The sequence below is a fragment of the Malus domestica genome, chromosome 06 (assembly GCF_042453785.1).
Source record: "Malus domestica chromosome 06, GDT2T_hap1".
Classification (NCBI taxonomy): domain Eukaryota; kingdom Viridiplantae; phylum Streptophyta; class Magnoliopsida; order Rosales; family Rosaceae; genus Malus; species Malus domestica.
The window spans coordinates 29,481,179-29,503,857 of NC_091666.1; the positions used below are offsets into that span (position 1 = coordinate 29,481,179).

At 40.9% G+C, this 22,679-nt stretch overlaps 2 protein-coding genes across 3 annotated transcripts; one reads left to right on the top strand and one right to left on the bottom strand.

Moving 5' to 3' along the window:
* The first annotated feature begins 11,787 nt into the window (after positions 1 to 11,787).
* On the top strand, positions 11,788 to 14,103 carry LOC103443457 (uncharacterized). Its single transcript, XM_008382314.4, has one exon. It carries the CDS (start codon positions 12,014 to 12,016, stop codon positions 13,856 to 13,858), a length of 1,845 nt encoding a protein of 614 aa, XP_008380536.1. The 5' UTR covers positions 11,788 to 12,013; the 3' UTR covers positions 13,859 to 14,103.
* Positions 14,104 to 20,030: 5,927 nt separating this feature from the next.
* On the bottom strand, positions 20,031 to 22,167 carry LOC103411576 (transcription factor MYB86-like). Of its 2 annotated transcripts, XM_008350205.4 has the most exons (3): positions 21,544 to 22,167; positions 21,300 to 21,429; positions 20,031 to 21,143 (listed from the first exon to the last, which is right to left on the bottom strand). In XM_008350205.4, exons 1-3 carry the CDS (start codon positions 21,674 to 21,676, stop codon positions 20,282 to 20,284), a joined length of 1,125 nt encoding a protein of 374 aa, XP_008348427.3. In that variant the 5' UTR covers positions 21,677 to 22,167; the 3' UTR covers positions 20,031 to 20,281. The 2 variants fall into 2 exon arrangements, with proteins under 2 accessions (XP_008348427.3, XP_070679829.1); XM_070823728.1 differs by having other exon boundaries at positions 21,300 to 22,133.
* Between the last annotated feature and the right edge of the window lie 512 nt (positions 22,168 to 22,679).

Genomic DNA, 22,679 nt, shown 5'->3' on the forward strand with positions numbered 1-22,679 from the left:
CAAAACCCACTCGGCCACCGAAGAGACGGTGAAAACATCGAAAATCTACTCTTTCGATATCACAAAGGCCGAGGTAATTTTCAACCAATTGTTATTAGCAAAGATCATCAAATTTCGGCCAGGACATAACATTCCCAAGGTCGAAGAGCTTAAGGGAAAGATGTATTGCAAGTATCATAACTTGACCAAACATGCCACAAACAATTGTGTTGTATTTCGTGATGATATCCAGAGTTGGATTGACAAAGGCAAGCTAAAGTTTCCCGAAAAACGGATGACGATCGATGCTAATCCATTCCCTTCAGCAACAGTTGGCATGGTAGACGCCCGGTTGCCCAAGAGCAAAGGGAAGGGGAAAGCCGAATTCATCCTAATACAACATATCCCAAAGAAACATTCCTAGCCATGACTTAAGATCGACCTATTTTCCAATGAACCACCAACCGAGTTTTTGAGACCGGCCATAGTTGAATCCATGTCATAATCCAGTGAAGAAGAAAATGATGGGCTGATAATTTTGTGCAGCAATTGTAGGGCACGCGTTGTATTAACCAAACCCAATGAGAAACTGCCTCAAACTCGGACGCCGACATCATGACAACAATCTACGACCACAACGGCATCTCCAAAGGAATCTAGTGAAGGCCAGCGCCAGAAAGTGTTCGATAGGCTCGGCCCTCAGAAACAGATGGACGACCCTACCTCAGTCAGACAACACCTTGATTTTGACGCACTGTTTTATAACGAGGATTATTATTCGCATAATTCCAGTAGTTCAAGCTCATCAGCGAATCCAAAAACCTTCAGGCCGCTTGAACCACTTGACCAACGTTGGTACAACTACAATTCTCCCACCGGCATGTATACCGCGTTTTCTAAATCTCAGAAACATCGACGTCAGTGTATAGATTACATGGCTCGACGGCAGGTGGCCCAAACTATTTCGGCCACTAAATGGCAACCGAAAGAGGCGGTAGGGAGCGGAGATGATCGGCCAACCCCAAAATCATGGCTGAGTTACAGGGGCAAAAGGAAACTAATCGCGACTTTGAAACTACCATCGAAGAGTCCGAGAAGCACATCAAACTCCTCATTCTACCTGAGAAGATGAAAGCTCTCTTCGATCAATTTAAGAAAAAGGCCGAAAGCCAACTGTCCCCGTTACCTTTGAAAGAGCCGCTAATAAGAGTTCGACGGAATCTACACCCCCTATTCCTTGGCGAATCTTTGGAATGCATGAAAGAGTTTCACAAGTATGCCAACGACTTGTACGGCTTACCCAAGGCGTGCCAAGAAGCTCTTGACCTGACACTAACTTTTCCGGATGCTGAACAAATTATCCAAAAAACCACTGATCCAGCGATGAAAGCTAGATTCCAGCACATACGAGAGGCTAAGGTTCTCGGTTTCGTAATCGACCCATACACGGACATTGACATAGCCGAACTCCCTTTTTTTCTCGGAGACCTTTAACACTTTCGATATCACTTTGAAGTCTTCTCAGCTGTGTTCTTATTCGGTTTAACGGTCGATGAGAAAGATCAAGTGGCACATCTGGACGCCCACCTAAATACAAGGGATGCTTGGATCACCTATGAGGAACGAGCTCGTAAGACACTGCAGGGGCAAAACCAGACGCCAGGTGCATGTGAGCCTGACGACGACAGTCAAAAGGACACAAGGCTGGATTACATGGCACAAGAGCAAGAACATGTTGAGACACACAATAATCAGGTCGATAATGCTCTAACACATGATGCTATAGTCCTCAATGACCTGGAAAACGACGACCAGGATCCAATGGGCCCATCAGTCCTTAAAAATATGAAAATCAGCATGGTCCATGTGTTTACCTGCTGAATTCCAGCTAACTACACACCAACCAAATTCCTTGGATGGTGCTGTGGTCACCGAGGAAGCAACACAAGTTGATTTCGTCACCACCACTGAAGATGAGCCGGCAAACAACGACAATAAACTTAAAACAGCCCTGGCCATCTTGTTTCCCTGTTCTTCCTTGGCTAATCTTCAACATTTAAAACCGTTGTATGTCACGACCCACATTGAAGGTTACCCAATCTCTAAAATTTTTGTTGATTACGGGGCAACGGTCAATATCATGCCTGTATTCATCATGAAAGCATTACGACGATCCAACGACGAACACATTCCTTCAGGAATAACCATAAGTAGCTTTGTCGGTGACAAGTCTCAAACCAAAGGAGTATTCCCTTTAGAGGTAAACATTGCAGGTCGGAATCAAATGACCGCATTTTTTATCATCGACTCCAAGACCGAATATAATGCTTTGCTCGGTAAGGATTAGATTCATCAAACGAATTGCATCCCTTCTTATTTATACCAAGTTCTTATTTTTTGGGATGGCAGATCAGTCGTGGTTCACCCAACCGATAATCAGCCATTTGAAACTAACATGATTCAAGCCCGCTATTATGATGATCACGTTAGCTACATTACTCTATAGGGTTTTAATGAAGATGGACAGCCGACTCGGATCTCAGTCCAGAAAGCCATCGAGGTGTGCTGAGACTGTCCACTAGGATTCGGCAAGACTCGGCTTGGCCAACTTGATCCCTACCACTGATGATTGACGTCAAAGGCGAGAGGCGTCGGGTCACGGTTTCATCCACGATGGAACGCATGCTGGCCCATTGGTTTGCTATTTCCAAGCACCCATATTCGGGCATTAACTTAATTGAATTTTTGACCGAAGAAGATAACGGCCCATCGGCTGAACTCGAAGACAGTCAACCTCAAGCTAAGGACTCTTTAGAGGAAATAAATGTCGGAACGGCCGATGGCCCTCGGCCGTTATTTATTAGTGCATTGTTAGTCCATACCATGAAAGTCGAACTCTGTCAATTACTCAACGAGTTTAAAGATTGTTTTGCTTGGAGTTACCATGAGATGCTGGGTCTTGATCGGACCCTTGTTGAACATGAATTACGCATCAAAGCTGGTTGTAAGCCTTTCCGCCAGCCCTATCGTCGGTTTTCGACCGAAGTATAGCTCGGCATAAAGGATGAACTAGTTCAACTTTTAAAAGTTGGGTTTATTCGGACCACTCGATACGTCGAGTGGCTGGCCAATATCGTCCCGGTGCTAAAGAAAAATGGCGCCTTATGCATCTGTATCGATTTTCGTAATCTGAACCTAGCAACGCCAAAAAACGAGTACCCGATACTGATCTCTAACTTGTTAATTGATGTCGCAGCACATCACGAGATCCTATCCTTCATGGATGGGCATGTCGGTTATAACCAGATTTTCATTGCTGAGGTTGATGTCCACAATAATGCCTTTCGGTGTCCCGGGGTACTCTGCACATACGAATGGGTCGTCATGCCATTCGGCCTTAAGAACGTCGGGCTACATACCAACGCGCTACGAACACTATTTTCCATGATTTAATTGGTACCATCGTCGAAGTCTATATCAACGATGTGGTCATTAAATCAGCACGACGGCAGACTCATTTGGATGACCTCCGTCAGGCATTCCTGCATATGCGTTGGCACAATCTGAAGATAAATCCCGCCAAATGTGCTTTCGGCGTATCAACTGGAAATTTTTTAAGCTTCCTCGTACATCACCGTGGTATTGAGGTAAACAACAACAAGGCTCGCGCAATCATTAATGCTCAACCATCGATGACTAAGAAACAATTATAATCGTTGCTCGGCAAGATCAACTTTCTCCGACGATTTATTGCTAACTCAGCTGGGAAAATGAAAGCCTTTTCCATGCTTTTGAAAATGAAAGCCTTTTCCATGCTTTTGAAACTCAATGACTTCAACACCTTCGAATGGCGTGCCGACCACCAAGAGGCATTCACACATATCAAAGTCTCTCTAATGACTCCACCCGCCCTCGTTCCTCCACGACGGAGTCAACCTTTTAAGCTATATATCTTGGCGACCGAAAAATCCATCGGTTGCCTTTTTGCACAAGACAATGACGCCAACCGAGAATAAGCCATCTTCTACCTTAGCTGAAACCTTAACTCACCAGAGATTAATTACTCCGCTGTTGAGAAGCTATGTCTTGCCTTATTTTTCACCGCGTCAAAACTCAGACATTACATGCTCCCGTCAGTCACTCAAGTCATCGCCCAGACCGATGTCATTCGTTACATGCTTACTCTGCCGATCGTAAAGGGCCAAATCGGTAAATGGATGATGGCCATTTCTGAATTTAGCTTGTAATATGTACCCCAGAAAGCTGTCAAAGGTCAAGCTCTAGCCAATTTTTTGGCCCACCACCCTTCCCCGTATGAATTCGGGGGCAATGACGTTGACATCGGCCTGATATAAACACGTGATAATTATTGGACGATGTAATTTGATGGTTCTAGTACTTCAGTCTCGGCTGGCGTAGGGATCGTTATTCAATCCCCCACTCATAATCATTGGTATTTTTCTCTCAAGCTCGATTTCGAGTGTACAAATAATCATGCCGGATACGAAGCGCTTGTTATCGGCTTCGGCGTGCTGCATGATTTACGAGCAACTCGTGTCCTTGTTCTTGGTGACTCCGAACTTGTTATTAATAAACTCAACGGGGTTTTTCATTGCATGAGTTGTACTCTGACGTAACTTTCAAACACATTTCACGAGTTCATAACACCGACGCTGATGAATTGGCTCAAATTACTTTATGAGCCTAACTCATGGGGGCAAATTAGGCCAAGAAATACATGTGTCACGACAAGCACATTCGACCTTGATTAATCAGCAAGTTCTCCAACGTGGTTGCATGATCCGGACACGGATCATGTCTTTACCTTCGTTGTTAGAACGGAAGGACATGATTGAGATTTGTGTAATCGAGGCATTACCAGACGATTGTAGAATGATGATTATGTGATATATTGATAACCCCAACGAAAAACACGACCGACGGACAAAAGTTCATGCCACAAACTACGTATTATACCGGAATGAGCTGTATCGAAAATGTAAGGATGGGTTACTATTGTTGTGCCTCGGCCCACAAGAAGCTGCTCAAGCGATGGCAGAAGTAAACGAAGGTATTTGTGGAGCTTACCAATCTAGACGAAAAATACGTTGGCTGCTTTGAAGGCACAGTTATTTCTGGTCGAGTATTCTGAAAGATTGTATTGAGTATGCAAAAGGGTGTGTATAGTGTTAAATCTATGGGCCTATACAGAGAGTACTGGCCGAATCATTACATTCGGTCACCAAACCATGGCCGTTTCGAGGATGAGCCATGGATGTTATCGGTAAAATCACACCATCGTCTGGTGCAGCCAAACATACGTGGATACTTGTTGCAACAGACTACTTCACCAAATGGGTCGAAGCCAAGTCATATGCCGAGCTAACGTCTAAGGAAGTTTGTAGTTTCGTTGAAGGAAACATTGTGACTAGATTTGGCGTGCTAGAAATAATTATAACAGATAACGGAACGATTTTTACATCAGACAGATTTAAGGACTATGCAACAAATCTAAAGATTCGACTCGAGTAATCTACGCCATACTACCCGCAGGCAAATGGGCAGGCCGAAGCAAGTAATAAGGTTCTTATTGGTATCCTTGAAAAAATGATAAAAGAGAGGCCAGACATGTGGTACTTAAAGATAAACGAAATGCTATGGGCTTATCGAACCTCTCTATAGATAGCTACCGGAACCACTCCGTACGCGTTGACTTATAGACAAGACGTAATGTTGTCCGTTGAGCTAAGTATAAACTCGTTGCGAATAATTGAACAAAGTAGTTTGTTCAGCGCCGAGTACAGTCAAGCCATGAGACAAGAGCTCGAAGATTTAGAAGAAGCTTGGCTTGGTGCTTATAATTTATTAGTGGCTTAAAAGAAGATCGCCGAGCGTGCAGATAATCAACGAGTTAGACAAAAAACGTTCGACGAATGAGAACTGGTTTGGCAAACCATACTACCTGTAGGAATTAAAGACCCCAAGTTTGGCAAATGGTTGTCGAATTGGGAAGGGCCATTCGTTATTCATAAAGGCCTCGGCAAGGAGGCATACCATCTTAGAGATCAAACTGGTATTGTTCACAAGTTGCCAATCAGTGGAAGGTTTTTAAAGAAATACTATCCAGTCACATAGGAGATGCGGGAATAAAAATTCATTTCATTTCATTAAGTTCACTACATTGGCTGATCAATTTACAATAATCCTAGGGTGATGAAGGAAGAAGAGATTTAAGAACAGCCTTTAGCTTTAACCATCTCACCTCGCTTATCGTGACCTCAGCCTGTCGATTCCTCTTATTCATCTTCAGCTGCTCGACTTGTCACATTTCAGTCAGGCAAGTTTTGCCACCCGACTCAAAATCCTTCGCAAGCTTAGAAGCAATTGCCGACCTTCGATTTTGAAGTTCGACAATTTAACGGTCAAGGTCGGCCAAGGTCTCATTTTTCACCTTTAAAACTTCGACCTTCGGACGAAAGCGTCTCGAACAGTTGTTGTAACTTTCAAGTAATCGTCAGCCCAAAGAGCTTTCTCGAAAATACTAAAATATTCTCGGGTCCATTCCAAGGCGGACGACGCTTGAATGATAACTTCGACGCTCAGTTGACCATCAACTCCAAGATCGTTTAGACATGTACCCACTGAATCAAGGCCCTTGTGCTCGAGGACTTACGAAGCTGATAGAGACAAAAGCTCCTGTAATCGAACAAGAACAGTTGATTCGGCGGGTTCAGTTATAGCTGCCGAAAGACCAGCCGCTCCCGAAGTGCTTGATAGAAGATCATCAAACTCGACTTCCTATGAAGGCTGCACATGAAAACAGTTTAGGCGCAAGGAAAATCATAAAAGAATGTAGCAAGGAAGATTTGTTTTAAACCTGCTGCGAGGAGACTTCGGCCATGTCTTCAGGTTCATTGCTCGAACCTAAAGAACTTAATAGCCGAGCCCAATGTTTCAGACTGCTTCTTAATTCACGTGGCCAATGAAGGTTATCTATGTTCGATGGCCACTGAGGTGGCCAGGAAATATAGATAATACATTTCGGTGCATAAATGTTTTGGTGAAATGAATAACTGGGTGCGTGACATTTAATATTTTCTTGGTTCAGACTTGTTATAACAAATTGACAAGAGAAAGTAATCGAGCCTTACAAAAGTCGAGGTCACTTCTTGAGAGGGGATGCCAGGTCTTGGTCCTGCAGGTGAAATGAAGTTTCTGACGTCGCTTCAGGTTCGACGATAGGCCTATTTCCGCGATCGGCTGCAGGATGATCAACATGATCGGCAACCTCAACCACGAGGGGATGATTAACATAAGGAGCTTGGGTTGGTCGAGAGCGACTCGCCGGCGGAATCTCGTCACTCTCATCATCTTAAAACAAAAAATGCTAATACTTTTTTTACTTAATAAGTAAAAGGATTTGACAGCATAATCATACCTCTTTTAAGATGACTGCCGAATGTTTTGGATTCTTGGGGAGATTCTTCCCAATTGAAGGGGTTGTCTCCCCTAATACAGGTACTTCTGTCGACCCTGGAGTTGCAGGCGAGTTGACTGACAGTACGACAACTGGCTCAACCATGACCTCGAGGACTTCAGGTATTGGTTGAGCTTGGGTTGCCGGGCTGGCTGAAGAAGGCCGATTCTCCACCGAAGCCTTAACAACGGAAGCAGAATGAGAGGCACTTGGAGCAGTTGTCTCGATGGTGTGGCTAGAGATAACATGAATCTCCCGTGCTCCCTTCTTCACCAATTTCTTGATGCGTTTTGGGGGACGGAGAGCTTCACCTGCAGTCTCGGCGTACGGGTGAGGTCGTTTGCTCGGTGTGTTTTGTGCGGCGACTTTGGTTTTCTTGGAGGAATGGGCTAATTTTTTCTTGACCACTGCCGGGTCGACCACGTCCATATGTTTCAGTACCTAAACGCCTAAGAAAGAGAAATCTCGTTAGTAAAATCGTTCAAATGTTTGAAGAATAAAGGTAGAAACAAGGGTATACCTTGGGGCGCCTCTTTAGATTGAGGGGCGGAGGTTTTCTTGGGTCGGTCACCAAAAATTTTGTTAACTATTTCCTCGATCGAAAAGCCAAAAAAGTTATGAGTATATTCTTCCCACCAGTCGCTGAAGGTATCGGTGCCGAGAAATTCAGGAACATCTGGTCGAAGTTGAAATTTCTTACACCATTCCTGAAATTCTTTCTCGGTGTCTCTACACTCCATTTCTGAGGAACCAGAGACACGCCCTCGGCTTAAAAGGGAGCGAGAAGAAAATAGAGGCACCGGGTAACCTTGGAGGTAGTCGAGCTATCAGGCGGAAAAATGGGGGTGGTATACTTCCCAACTTGCTCGGTGAACATCGCAATCGAGGGAAAGGTCACGAGTTAACACGAACAACCCTCAGTTTTGACGAAAATCGACGTTTATGCTTTCACTCCAAGTCGACGTGGGAAGTCTGATGGAGTAGGGGTATTCTTGACAATGACATATCAAAAATTCGTCATCAGAAATGACATCAAGGCCGAAGAGGTGTTTAAAGACTTTTTCAGCTCAGTGAGGGGGCACTGGTCGAGATGTCAACTGAAGGCCGAGCGCTACAGTAGGCTGGAGGCCGGAGACTTCTGGCTGAAGTGTGGAGAAATAAACCTGCAACTAGAGTTGGAATACCCAGAAATGTCCATTCTAGTGCGGGTCGATCTTGTTGATGGTCATTTCTGCCAGGCAATGAAGAAGGTTGGCAAGGATGACGGACTGAGCGCTAGGGAGTGACTACTAGCTAGGGCTTCTGCCACCGGCATATTCTCAACCAAGCATTTATTCGACTTGGTACAATAGATGAACTTGTTGTACCAGTAAAATAGGAAGGCTTCATGTTCCCCCTTTCATAGACTCGTCTCCCCTCAACCAGCAAAATGGAGGATAAGAGTATTGTAATTCAGAAAATTCTTGTGCAATTTCTGAACGTTTTCTTTTGAAGGCTCTTGACCTTCTTGGCTCAACGTCTCGACGTCCCGATCGTCGAACAGCGCCTTGAGGTCAAGATTGGATGGGCATCCAATAAGGGTGACATCGACCGGAATGCCAGAATGAAAGGTTCCGATGATAGCCGAGATGTCGAGGATGGTGGGAGTTATAGGGCCAAATGGAAGGACCATGGTGTTGGTGGCCGAACACCAAAGGCTTAGAGCGGCTATGAGGAGTTCTTTATCTATTGAAATTTCCATGGTCGAGAGCTTGATAGCGTCGTGGATACCAAAAGCCTTCTACTCTTTACTGAAGAATTTTTCCATTCGTATGACCCAGGCCACCCAGTTCGCATTAGTCGAAGGCCAAGATCCTTGGGGTTTTGTCTGGCACCACTTCGACCAGTTGAATCCCTGCAACAAACCTGCTAAGCAGTGTTTTTTGAACAAGTTGGTGATGGATGACGGCACTGTGTCTTTGAAGAGTGGGCCTAGAATTTTGTGAGTAGTGTTTAAGTCACCCTCGAAACGCAGAGTCTTGATGGCGTGCTGATCCATGAAATCATTGCACTTGTTGTACTTAAGGGAGAGTTCTGAGACAAAGGAGGCTATTGATGAGGCTAAAAATTTCTGAGATGGAAGTTTCAGATTCTCTGGTTTTTGAAGGTTTTGAAAACAGAGCGGCGAGAAAATTTCAAGGGTTTTGGATAGCGTAAGGTACGAATGGAAGGGATCCAGGTATTTATAGGCATTTGGGACAGAAGGCTAAACGTTTGATTTTCAAAATCAAGGGTAGAATCAAGTGGGATAGGTACTAATCATTATAGATGCTCAGAAAATCGAGGCGAGAAGACCAAGGTTTTCACTGTTTGACAAAGCACGATGGTGTGTTACGGCGGGTATAATGCGAGAGAGACGTTTTGGCGGTCGTATGTTTTCGACGATCATGATTAAAGGCTGCTAGGGTAACCAGGGGCTTGACGTGTGGCATGACAGTTTGGAAATCGAGATCGTGGGGTTACGTATCATAAGTGCGCATGGTGGTAGTTCCCAAGAGTCGGTTTCACTTCTTCAAGGTCGAGGCTCGAACCAATAAGTATAGGTCAGCGACCTCAGAAGCGAGGGGGCAATGTTTGGGCCCAAAAATATTGTTTTGGGCCGAGTTTAGTATGTTCTCGGGCCAGTGTTGGTTGGGCCGAGTTTAGAATTCTTCTTGGCCCAGAGGTCGTGTGTAGGTGTCGTTGGGGGTTGTCTAGCTCATGGGACGCGCAGTCGAAGTTGGCCATTCCCATCGGGGAATTATAGGATGTGGATGAGTCATATTATGAGAAGGAGTTTCGACAAGATCTGGATGCTGGAATTTGAGATTAAATACATCCTGATAACGAGCTAAGTTCAAAGTCCTAGTAGGAGTAGGATTGGCCGAGATAAAGTTGGATCGGGGAAAAGAGTTCTAATCTGAGAATGATTGGGATTCAATACAGGTTGGCTGTTATAAATAGGGAGGGAATACATTGAAACAACCCCCTCCAATTCAACACACAAACTGCCATGTGCAAATCCTCGCCCTACGCGAAACATCTCAACAACCTTGAGATTTTTGTTTTCCTTTTTCGCCAACACAGCTTCAGTTTGGATAAATAGCACTGTGAAGGCAACCTGCGAACATCTTTAGTTTGGATAAACAGCACTGTTGCCGTAGAATCAGCCGACCGTGAAGCACGTTCAGTTTGGATAAACAGCACTGCGACAGGGCCGACTGGTTATCTATCCAAGTCTCGGTCGAGAAGGATTTTCAAATCCTTATCAGCAGAGGTTATCTCAGTAGCCTCTTCGACGAAGTGAGGTGTTACGAGTTACTGGGCTCGGCACATCAAACGCCGAGTTGTTTATGATTGGCTATTCGCAAGTAGGTTTTAGAGTTCGGCATTCTGATGGCCAAACCACTTTCACAATCAAGACGTATATTTGTTTTAAGTACTTGTGTCCCTATATTCTGGTGTCGATTCGGCGTGTTTATACTCTTACAAATATAATCACTGTGACCGAATCCAGCACTGACGATTTGTGAACTTCGCATAACTAGTAGCCTTGTCTTCAGGCTTTAGAACCCAAAGGCCGAAAGTGTTCCTTCCTCGGCCGCAGTTACAAGATCGAGAAGTCAGCAGCGCACCCAACGCAACATAAACAAATTTTACTCCTCGGCCGAGCTTGACCGCGAGTTGGCACGCCCCGCATACAACCGAATGACGTAGTTAGCTTACTAATTACTCGGCCTGCGCGCCACGTAGGCTTGGTAGTTTTTAGGGTCAACATATAGTTATATAAAAAATAATAAAAATAGAAAAACAGTAAACATCTCGAGCTTCCTTCCTCTCCTCCTCTACACCAAATTTTTCCAATAAAACAAAATCTTATAAAAAAATAAAGAGAAATGTGAAATTATTTATCAGGTTGTGTTCTCCACACTTATTCTTTTTTCCTTACACATCTTTCTCAATTTTTAAACGTGAAATTCAAATTAATTAAAGAAGATTAATACATTAAAAAATGACGTGTAAGAAGCAAAAAAAAAAAATTGTATAAATTCAATTATATTTAAAAAAACCAGAGAAATTAAAAACAATTAAAAAATAAAAAGAATTTGAATCCTCAGATGCTGATGCGGATAATCACCTATGAGAATCCTCGTCAGGTCCTTTTTATAAGGATTCATATCTTCAAATCACATCTGTTTATCGTATATCGATTCGTATCTTCCAATCAATCGTATATCGTGCGATTTATTTTTAGTAAGGACGGTTTATATTTAATTTTTTTAGTAAGGACTGTTTATATTTAATTTTAAATAAAAAAATTTAGAAAGATACCGCGGGGAGGATCCTCTCTCGATAATCACAACCATCCATCCATTGGCGTGTCGCCGATTATTCGTTTCTGAAATTCGAGCATCTTGGCCGGCACAGATTCTCAAAAACCCCCAACAACCTCTGCATCCGCCAGACCTCCTAGATTTTCTGCCTCCTTCTCCTCTGGTCTCCCTAAGGTCTTCCACCCTTCCCACTCCCCTCGCACCCATGGCGGCGAACCCAGAAAATGACGAAAGGACCCTCCACGACGAACTCTCCCTCCCGATCCTCCTCGCCGATCGCGTCATCAAATCGGCCCAGGAAGCCGAGTCCTCCAAACTCGACTGCGCCGACCTTGCCAAGCAGGTTGACCGCCTCTCCCAAATGCTCCGATCCGCCGTCCGCATCGCCGCCGCCACTCAGTCCCTCTACGATCGCCCAGTCCGCCGAATCGTCGCCGACGTGGCGAAGAACCTTGACCGGGCGCTGACCCTGGTCCGGAAATGCAAGCACAGTGGGGTCCTCCGGCAAGTCTTCTCCATCACCACCACTGCTGATTTCAGAAAAGTGTCGAGCCTTCTGGAGTCTTCGATTGGAGACATGAAGTGGCTTCTCTCGGTGTTTGAGTCTGACGGCGCCAACCTCTCCCTGCCGCCGATCGCCAGCAACGACCCGATACTCAGCTGGGTCTGGTCATACATCGCCACCATTCAAATGGGTCAACTCAGGGACCGAGTCGAGGCGGCTAACTCGCTTGTTTCACTCGCTCGGGACAACGACCGGAACAAGAAGATAATCGTCGACGAAGGCGGCGTGACGCCGCTGCTAAAGCTTCTGAAAGAAGGGTCTTCTCCTGACGCCCAAATCGCCGCCGCCAGTGCTCTGTTTCACATCGCCACTGATCAAGAAAGGGTCCGAATTATAATCGATTTGTTGGGAATTAACGTTGTTGTCTCGGTTTTGGGCGATTCCCCGATGAGGGTTCAGGTGTACGTGGTGAGATTGGTGTCGGAAATGGCGGAGCTTGACACGGTGGCGCAGGAGGTGTTAGGCAGAGAAAATGTGATTAGGCCTTTGGTGTCTCTGCTGGCAATGGACACGGTTCTGGATGATCCGAAGGTGCAATCGGGTAAGCCTAGCATTCATAATCTTGTTCAGATTAATAAGCAGTTAGCTGTAAATGGTTTGAATCCGAATAGCCGTTTGTCTTCCTTTTCGAATCATTATCATTCGGATGGTAGTAGCAGAGGTGGCGGGCATCATCGAAAAGAGAGGGAGAGAGAGGCGGAGTCCAATCCTGAGGTGAAGCTTGAGCTGAAAGCCGGCTGTGCCAAGGCATTGTGGAAACTGTGTAAAGGGTGTTTGTTTAATAGTCGAAAAGTTACAGAGACGAAAGGGTTGATTTGTTTGGCAAAGATTATTGAGAAGGAAGCAGGGGAGTTGCAGCTGAATTGCTTGATGACTGTGATGGAAATAGCTGTGGTGGCAGAGTCCAATCCCGACCTTAGAAGAGCGGCTTTTAAGCCTAATTCTCCAGCAGCAAAGGCAATTTTGGACCAGCTTTTGAGAGTGATTCAGGAAGAGGCTAATCAGGAATTGCAAATTCCTGCCATTAAAGCAATTGGGTCATTGGCAAGAACTTTCCCGGCTAGGGAGACCCGGATAGTTGGTCCTCTGGTTGCCCGGCTTGGCAGTGCGGATGTCGATGTGGCAATTGAGGCTGCCATTGCATTAGGGAAGTTTGTGTGTACAGATAATTTCAATTGCGTGGAGCATTCCAAGACGATTATTGAGTTTGATGGGGTTCCTTCTCTGATGAGATTGTTACGGACAACTGATCGAACTAGTGAACGGGGTCATGTCAATTGTTTAGTACTACTATGCTATCTAGCATCGCATGTTGGCAATAGCAAGGCTCTTGAACAAGCGCGGGCATTGAATACTCTTGAGGGGGGAGCTCGATATCTTGTAGCTCAATATCCCGACTTGAGGGATTTGTTAGCCAAAGCCATACACAATCTCACACTTTATCAGGCTGGAGCTCATCCCCACAGGCAAACCTTCATACCGTAAGCACTTGCAGTTTCAGTCATGTGAGTTTATCCTGTTTTTGTAACATAGAGAAGCAAATTGATTTATCGCCACCATAACAAATCCAAAATTGAATGGTGCACGAAATATTTATTTGTAATTTTGTATCATAGATGTATGATCACCCTACTGTGTCAGCTATTGTTTTTTACAAGATGAGTGGATGTTTAGGCATGTATCAGCAATCTGTTGCACATAATTTGAAGGTATCTTCTTCTTTCGATAAAGCATCAAACTTTTGTTTCTTCCCGTCTTCCAAAACTGCCTATGCAATGTTCATTCGTCTTGTCGATATAAATGGTTGTGTGGGACATGCATAGGTGTAATCTCTGTTCTATATTGGTATGGCATCGACAAAAATGGAATGATGTGTTTCGAGTACTTGTTATTTTGGATCATAATCTGGAGCTTCTGAAAGCTTTCGATACATTTTAGATCTTCAAATGTACATAGAATTTCTCTGGAAGCCAAGAGGTAGGTACTCTTTTATGTTCTCTACTATGTTGTATATATGCTGATGTTTTACTTATATTATAGTTAAGGCACTCGTTTTTTAGGCTGGCACATAGCATGATCCTCTTGCCTTACCTCCCTGAGCTCTTTAATTCTACTGTCACTCTCGTATGATGATGAGACGGCATGAAACCGCCCCTGGACGGGATCAGTAACAATTTTCTCGATGGCGATAACATTCTTCAAGTACCTAACACGTTGAACGGCCAAAATACCCTAGTATTTCTACTAGCTTGAGTTCTGATGTGGGTGTTTGGCAACCTTTTGTAGTTTCAGTTGCAGGGATGAAGAGAAATGCAGCTTCATCACCTCTTAGCAAGTAAAAGGGAACCCTTCATGAAAAAACGTAATGATAAAGACCCAAATGAAACCAGTAATTCCTAATCCAAAGGACCAAAGAGCTATACAAGGACCAATAGGTTCTTAGAGCCCCTCATGGCCTCTCTGCACTTTTTTGGGCTTTTAATTTATATTTTTTTGGGTCGAATTTGTAGTTTTGTTATACAAAGAAAAATTGGTTATAAAGAGCTCCCCATGGCCTTTCTGGGTTGGTTATAATAGGTTGTGATCAATTAAAATAAACTTAAGTTAAGTTTGATGTTTGTTGTGTCAAAATGTGAGATGGACTGCTGGACATGACTGGACAAGATAGATTATGAATACACAATAAAGTGAGGTATCTAACCTATCCATATATACGGGTTAAAACTCTTGCCTAACCAATTCCTGTCAATCCAATCCTTTCTCTGAGACCCAATCTCATCCAGTTCACCAAATGAGTCCTTAATTCTTGACAGCAATTGATTAGAAATAACCAAATTATTCAAACTGAGAGGGACATCTTTTCTAATTTCTAAGCCACCTTAAGCATGTCATTAAGCAACTAATGACAATAATTAAGCATGTCATTAGTTGCTCCTCCATTCAAACCATGAAAGTGGAAACCAATAGAGACATTAAACCACCACTTTCTCTGGCTCTCGTCAGAGATTAATTTTAGGTTAATTATCTTTGATGAGAAGCTAGTTATGAACATGATGAAGCTTTAGAATTAAGCAAGCAATAAGCACTTTATGTTCTAATTTATTAATTAGTTGAATCTTAATCCTGTCATAATTACTATTACTCATCAGCCAAACTGCAAATTGTGTAGTCTATGTAATTGCAGTCTCCAACAGCATAACTATCCTTTATTTGTACCAAAATTACAGATCTTACCACTGCCTGAATTCTTCACGTCAGGAAAAAAAAATGCAGAGATATTGAAACAAATTTCCTACAATCTAGCTCCTTTGATTCCCTCTAAAGATAATTATACAAAAAAAAAAAAAAGATTATCTACAATTTATTAAGGAATAAAATACCCTGCCCTTTGATTTTTTTTTTTACCTTTCAATGAAGAAATAAAATACCATTTAAGATATTTGTAGTAATCCATATATAAATTTTTGTAGTAATTCATATAAAAAAATAACATCGAGACTAATAACAACATACCAATAAAAAATATATGTATGAAAACAAACCTACTAAAACCGGAAATAAACGTACTAGTAAACAACGTTGAAGAACAAAAGTAAATGTACCAACGATATGTATAATATTAATCATACCCATATGATATTAAATGGTACAATCCATAATGTAAAAAAAAACAACCGTAACAAAATCGTGAAAAAAAACCTATCAATCAACGAGAACAAAACTAAACGTACCGGAAGCTAAAACTAAACGTACCGAAAGCTAAAACAAAACGTACCAAAAGCTAAAACTAAACATACTAATCAACGACATGTACACCCAAAAATTAAAAACAAACGTACCAATCAATACAAAACCAATATATGATAACCAACAATAAACGTACCATTATCACTAATCAACAATACGTACAAATTTAAAAGTATACAAAATAATTATCTAACAAGAAGTATCTAACAAAAAGTATACTAAATAATAAACAAACAAAAAAAATCTAAGCGTCCATCATTTCATTTATTTTTTCAATTTTAGGATAAAAAAATGTTTTGAACGAAAACAAAAATTAAAAGAGATAATTGGATAAATATGTTGAGCGATAAAACCAAAATTATCTCCTAAAAAAGAGTCCACAACTCCTAAAATACATGAATAAAAAAATGGCCGGATAAAAACAAATTATCTCAACTAATTAAAAGGACAAATTTAGAAATTAATATGTAAAATTTTAATTTAAAAAATACAATTATTATTTTTGAAAGGTATAGATGTTTAATAAAAGAAATTCAAATTTTGAGCGTTTAAATTTAATTAACTCTAATATTAATGAATTCATAAGTGTTTATGCATTATAGCATGCAACAATATTAATAATCAACTCATGCATAACCACGTGTTACAATATTAATATATATGGTTATACTAGGGTTTACTTACGTAATGTAACACATGTATAACCACAAGTTACAATATTAATAACCAACTCATGCATTATATATAATATGAGTGAACTGGATATACCACTATTTCTATACATCCTTCCATTATTTTTTTTGAACAAATACATCCGTCCATTATTAGACCATAAACTATTATAAAAATGCCTCGTTTAATTAATATGGAGCTTAATTATAGGGTAGTGCTATCCATACATTCTTTTTAAACTTTTACATACCCCTTGTTAATTAATTTTTGTTCATTGATCATCTTAAATTCATTCGATCCGACAACCAAAAATTAAGTGGATGTGTGGAAAGTAACAAGGGATGTATGGATAACACCATCCTAATTATAAGCTACAATGGCTGATAAAACTCTGCCAGATATATGCATGCATCTGGGAAGCTCTATCAGCAAGTGAAAAGTGTTACATTTTCGGATTTCCAAAGATTTTGTGTACCAGATTCAAAGATTGCTCCTGAAAAATGTTGAACTAGCCGGAGGCATCATAATTTGTGCTAATACAGGCCAATCAAGTAGAAAAGCTCAAACCCTTGACCTAATTGTGCTTTTATTTCTGCTCTGTAGAGAAATATTCAAAACCCACCAGATGAATGTGTAAAACATGTCACGATTATGACTCAATTACTTGCACAAAAGCAAGCACCCACCTTGTCGGGTGCCGTTCGTACTAATATTGGTCTCAAAGGGCTCATTAGCTAAAGCATGAATTCCAAAGTTCACATGAACAATTCTTTGTTTGACCAAAAGGTCGAGCAGTACACTACATTAGCAGTAGTACTTGGCATCTTTGAATTTTTAATTCTTTTCATCTTTACTTGAAGAGAAAAAGTGCAACAAGAAGACCATCATTCGTTTCTCTGGGTTCATGCATGCATTGATATTTTTTTTCACCATATCTGCAGTCGGTTCACTTCAGCATTTAGTTTTGCATATATATATATTATACAAGCAGTAATGAGAGAAAGAATACAAACGCAATACAACAAATACAAAAATAAATACTTTTAACGGCTTGAGTTACAAGATTCTTGCACAGATACATGTATGCTTATATATATTTCAATAAAAAGTAGGGGTAGATTGTATGTAATTCCTAATTATACCATTCTTAAGTTCGTTTTGATGTGATTTGTTTATAATCACTGACCTAACAATTGATTAATGTTTGGACTTGGTGATTATGCTCTTAGATGTTTAGATCAGGAGTAAGAAGCAAGCAACTTCAGCTTAGCTGTGATCTCATGGATTATAACATAACAGAAAAAGGAAAGGAAAGAAAAGAGAAAAGAATATTTAATCAATGATAACTGATGTTTAGTCTGTATTAAATTAATTACTGTCACCACAACGAGGGTGATTTTTCTTTGCATGTTTTAAATCATGGGGCAGGAAGGAGTCACGGCCAGTATCTGTTAGGTAACACAGCACTATATTCATATAGTCTTGTGTGAGTTATTGCTCCTCAATACCTCTCAATTCGTTTTCCTTCCATATAGTTTTTAGTACGGGACAAGCTAGCCCACACTATATGTCATGAGTTATGCATGCATGGTTTTAGAAGTTTTGGAAGATTACACTAATGGAGGAACCAATTGTTTAAAACATGAGTAGTTGAACATTAACTGATGGCTTATTTACGTAAGCGTAATCAAAATAGAAGGAATTGGAGTGAGGAAGAATTGAATTAAGGAGGAGTTGGAATGAGAATGAGTCAGAATCGGATTCCTTTTGAATAATAGTCCAGCAAAAGAGGTCATTTGCTAGACAGTGGACAATGTGGCTGGCAAAAATGGAATTATAGTAAATATTTAAGGGCAAAATGAGTAAGAAAAATGGATTCCGAATTTCCCTATACACCCGGAATTGAATTCCTTATTTTGTGAGTCCCACTCCCACCCCCACCTTTCTATTTACTCCCCAAGTTTAGCAAATGAAGGTATACCCCGTAATCAGAATTCAAATTCCCATTTTGATTCCGGTTACGGGTTCGTAAACACGCTATCAGATTAGCCTAGTGATGAAGGACAAATATAAAATGATTGGTAAGAACATACTAGTTTCACGGTTCAAAATTCGAAACCGTCCAACGTAACCAAAAGAGTAACACCAAACACTAGCTCTTCTTCATATAGAGCAGATTGATAGCTTTCTATGATCATTTTTCGTGACCCACTATTGGCTATATGATTGAGCACGTACTCTGTAATGGTATGGCCTACGGATAAGGTGTTTAGGGTTAAGGTATCTTGTGTACCTACAAAAATAGGGGAAACTATAGAGAATTATTTGAGAAGGGATTATTCATTCTACATATTATTTTTGACCAGGCATATGTGCCTTGGCCCTCAGATTTTGAAGTCAAAATTAGCCCTTATATATATGCATGGGCTCCATGCATATGCAAGACTTTGGAAGTCATGGCCGGCGCTGACTAGCATCTTCCTAAAGTTATATGGTGCCCTTTGTGAAAGCTTCCCACTATATATCATCGTTTTCGTTCTTTAAACAATTTAGACTTTTTTTTTTCACCCGAGAGACTCTAAATGCAAAATGATTTTTGCAGTGACTGCCACCCCGTTACTAACTCGTGTGTGTTATAATGTAAGTGACTACGGATTTCTTAAAAGCATAATTAAAATATATTCATAACATAATATATTGATAACACATTACATGACAGTTTATATGTGTATTCTCATTCTAGATGTCTCTCCAATAATGTAAGAGAGGCCAGCCAATTTAAACCTTTTGGAGGGATGCGACTGAAGGCTAGAAAATCAGCATCCTTGACATATTGCGTATATATATACAGGCCCCAGCCTAATCTTCTTAAAACTCTGCCAGCGTTTCAAGAAATATATCACAAACTCAATGCAACCCCACACACACACCTACACTGAATTAATTTCATACACACATTATATAAATATGTATACATATGTATAGACATACTTATTTGTATATGTGTATTATACGCGCACGTTTAGTTCATACAGGTTAGCATCAATAATGAGCTATCGTTTGGTCATGGGGTTAATAATAAAAAATCAGATTAGTTTGCAGCTGTTTGGTGCATAGCTATGTTTTGGCCGCTCGAAAAGCACTTTTGTGGTAAGCAGAAAAAACAGAGACACGAAAACAGCAAGTTCTAATGATAATTAGTTAACCAACAAGGAAAGATTAGGACCACAAAAAGAACTAATTACACTCATGATCATCTTATTTCAACTTTTTTTTCTGAAAAAGGAAAACAGAAAAATACAGATTACAGAATATTCTGCAGATTACAATTTAACAACCTTGTCAATAAAAAGTGAAAAAAAAATATCCTCAAATATCTCAAACCCTTTTTTTTCATCAGTATGAATTCCCCTGTTACTATCAACATCGATGTGTATTTGTTTAAAAACCCATGAAAAACCCAAAGAATTAAAAATGAATTTACAACTTTCAAATATTCTGGAAAACATCAAAATTTTCACCTGTTAGATCTTCTGACAACGACGTTAACGGATAGCTACTGAAATCTACTGAATTTTGAGCATGGTGATCAACAAGCTGCCCTTGTTGTTGCCAAGAACTAGTGGGTTTGATCATTTCCTCAGACTTTATCCCATTGACATGAAACTGAAACAAAGAGTCTAGTTTGTTATCTGTTTCCCATGAAAAAGCCGCATTTTCGATTGTGTTGTTGCCGTTGTTACTGGTCATATGATACCCTGCTGCATAGCTGCTGACGTTCGAGCTATTGCTCGAGCTTTCCTTAACCTCATTCATGAAAAATGAGCTGAGTCTCGAAGCTGAATTGTCCGAAAAATCTGTGCCGGACATGCTTCCGTGGTCTGAATTTGCCAAACTTGGCATTGAAGTAAACCCAAAATTTGAGCTTGACTCATAAGGTCTAATGTTGGTATGGTGGTATTGAGTGGCAACAAGATCTGAATTATAGGCTGATGATGACTCGAAACCGGATTGGTATTCGAAATAAGATAGAGAATCAAAGGCTCTTGAGGCTTGTGGATTGTTGAGGACTCCTCCATTTCCATCATAGTAGTTTGAATCATTGAGAAGAAATGTTGGGCCTTGGGAAGCCATGGTTATTGGCATAGTTGGAAGCTCTGGCATTGGCAAAGACTCTTTTAGGTCTGAACAATCAATGTTCTTCTTTTCTTTCAGTTCTTCTTCAGTTAGTGGCTTGTGGGTGGTTGGGTCAATTCCTTGCTTCATTAGCTTCTTCTTCAAACATGAATTCCAAAAGTTCTTTATCTCATTGTCGGTTCTTCCTGGCAATTGTGCTGCAATTTGAGCCCACCTGATGAAAATTCACAATTCAGTAGCATAAACTATTAATTACATCATTAGGGTTTTAAAACGTTGATTATAGTATTGCTCCATATCGACACGACAAGAAAATTTGACAACAAACACGGATATCAGTGGCACAGAGTGAGGTGGCTAAAAGCGTTACCGGTTGCCTAGAACTTCGTGAAGACTAAGAATGAGATCCTCTTCCTGTTGTGAGAACATTCCTCTCTTCAAATCAGGCCTCAAATAATTTATCCATCTCAATCTGCAACTCTTTCCACACCTCTGCAAACCTGATGAAAAACCCAAAAAAGAACAAAAAGAAACAAATATATGCATCAAACGTTTGATGAAGTGTTCGATTACTGAACTTCGTAATGCAAAGTTGAAGTGAGTTGGGGAATTACCAGCATGCTTTGGGACTGAGCTCCAGCAGCCAACACCAAATCGAGTGATGTAGTTGAAGAGCTTCTCATCTTCTTCCGGTGACCAGAGGCCTTTCCTTAACTTCTGCTTCAAACAACACGAATGGCGTCCCATTTTTCGTGTTTGCTGATGAAAGTCTGGAAAATAGTAAGCCGCTAGCAGGTTAGCTGCTGATCACAGCAACAATCCGGACATGGGGTTTGAGAATATATGTCTGTGTTGTTGTAAGAGAGGAAATTTAAGAGTAATTTCTTATGATTTAAAGAAAAGTGGGATAAATCATACTTAGAATTCAAGTTAGAGAGAGAGAGAGAGAGAGAGAGAGAGAGAGAGAGAGAGAGAGTTGAAGCAATCAAGTGGGTTTTACGCAAATCTAGTGCTGCTGCTTTTACAATGGACTGGATTGGTTTTTAAGATATCTCTATCTCTACAAGTTGCAAGAAAAAAGTGATATAAATGAGGGAAAAATACAGTTATATGTATAGGACTCATAAAAACATATGAAAGAAAAAGTTGTTTAGGTTTAAAACCTCATAAACTCAAAAGGAGTTGTCCTTTAATTTTGTGTTGCTTACACAAATAGGAGACCCTTTGGACCTTGACTTAATTGGGCATGTGCAAATATATATATACATATATATATATATATATGTATGTATGTATATATGTATGTATGTATGTTTAGTGTAACAATCCATAATATTGCACTTAATTAGTCTCACCTACTATGTATGTATATGAGTAGTTTTAAGTTTTAACCCCTTAGTTTCTTTTTTAATAAAGCGGTATTTTAAATTATTTTAGTTACAAGATGAGATTGGAATTTTGGTGAAAGGAGATAGACATACTGCACTTACCAGTTCGTCAAACACTATTGAGAACATTAATTTCAAATCAGGAAAATGAGACCTTGCATATGTTTATAAGTAGTTGGGCTACTCCCCATATTGTTTAGTGATTTTATGGTGGAACCTCAAATTTCTTCATGGTGGTGGAACCTCACATTTCTTCATGGTATCAAAGCATGTTGTCCCGCTTGTGATGCCCAACGACCACACGTACTCCAAAAAGTCACCCGATTTGTGTCATCCACTTGCTAGGCTTGAAAATTCATCAC

Bases quoted from the DNA above. Each gene is read 5' to 3' on its own strand.
- LOC103443457 (XM_008382314.4), top strand. From the start codon at position 12,014: ATGGCGGCGAACCCAGAAAATGACGAAAGGACCCTCCACGACGAACTC.
- LOC103411576 (XM_070823728.1), bottom strand. From the start codon at position 21,676: ATGGGACGCCATTCGTGTTGTTTGAAGCAGAAGTTAAGGAAAGGCCTC. The intron at 21,144-21,299 runs GTAACGCTTTTA...AATTTTCATCAG, and splicing joins CACGAAGTTCTAGGCAACCG to GTGGGCTCAAATTGCAGCAC.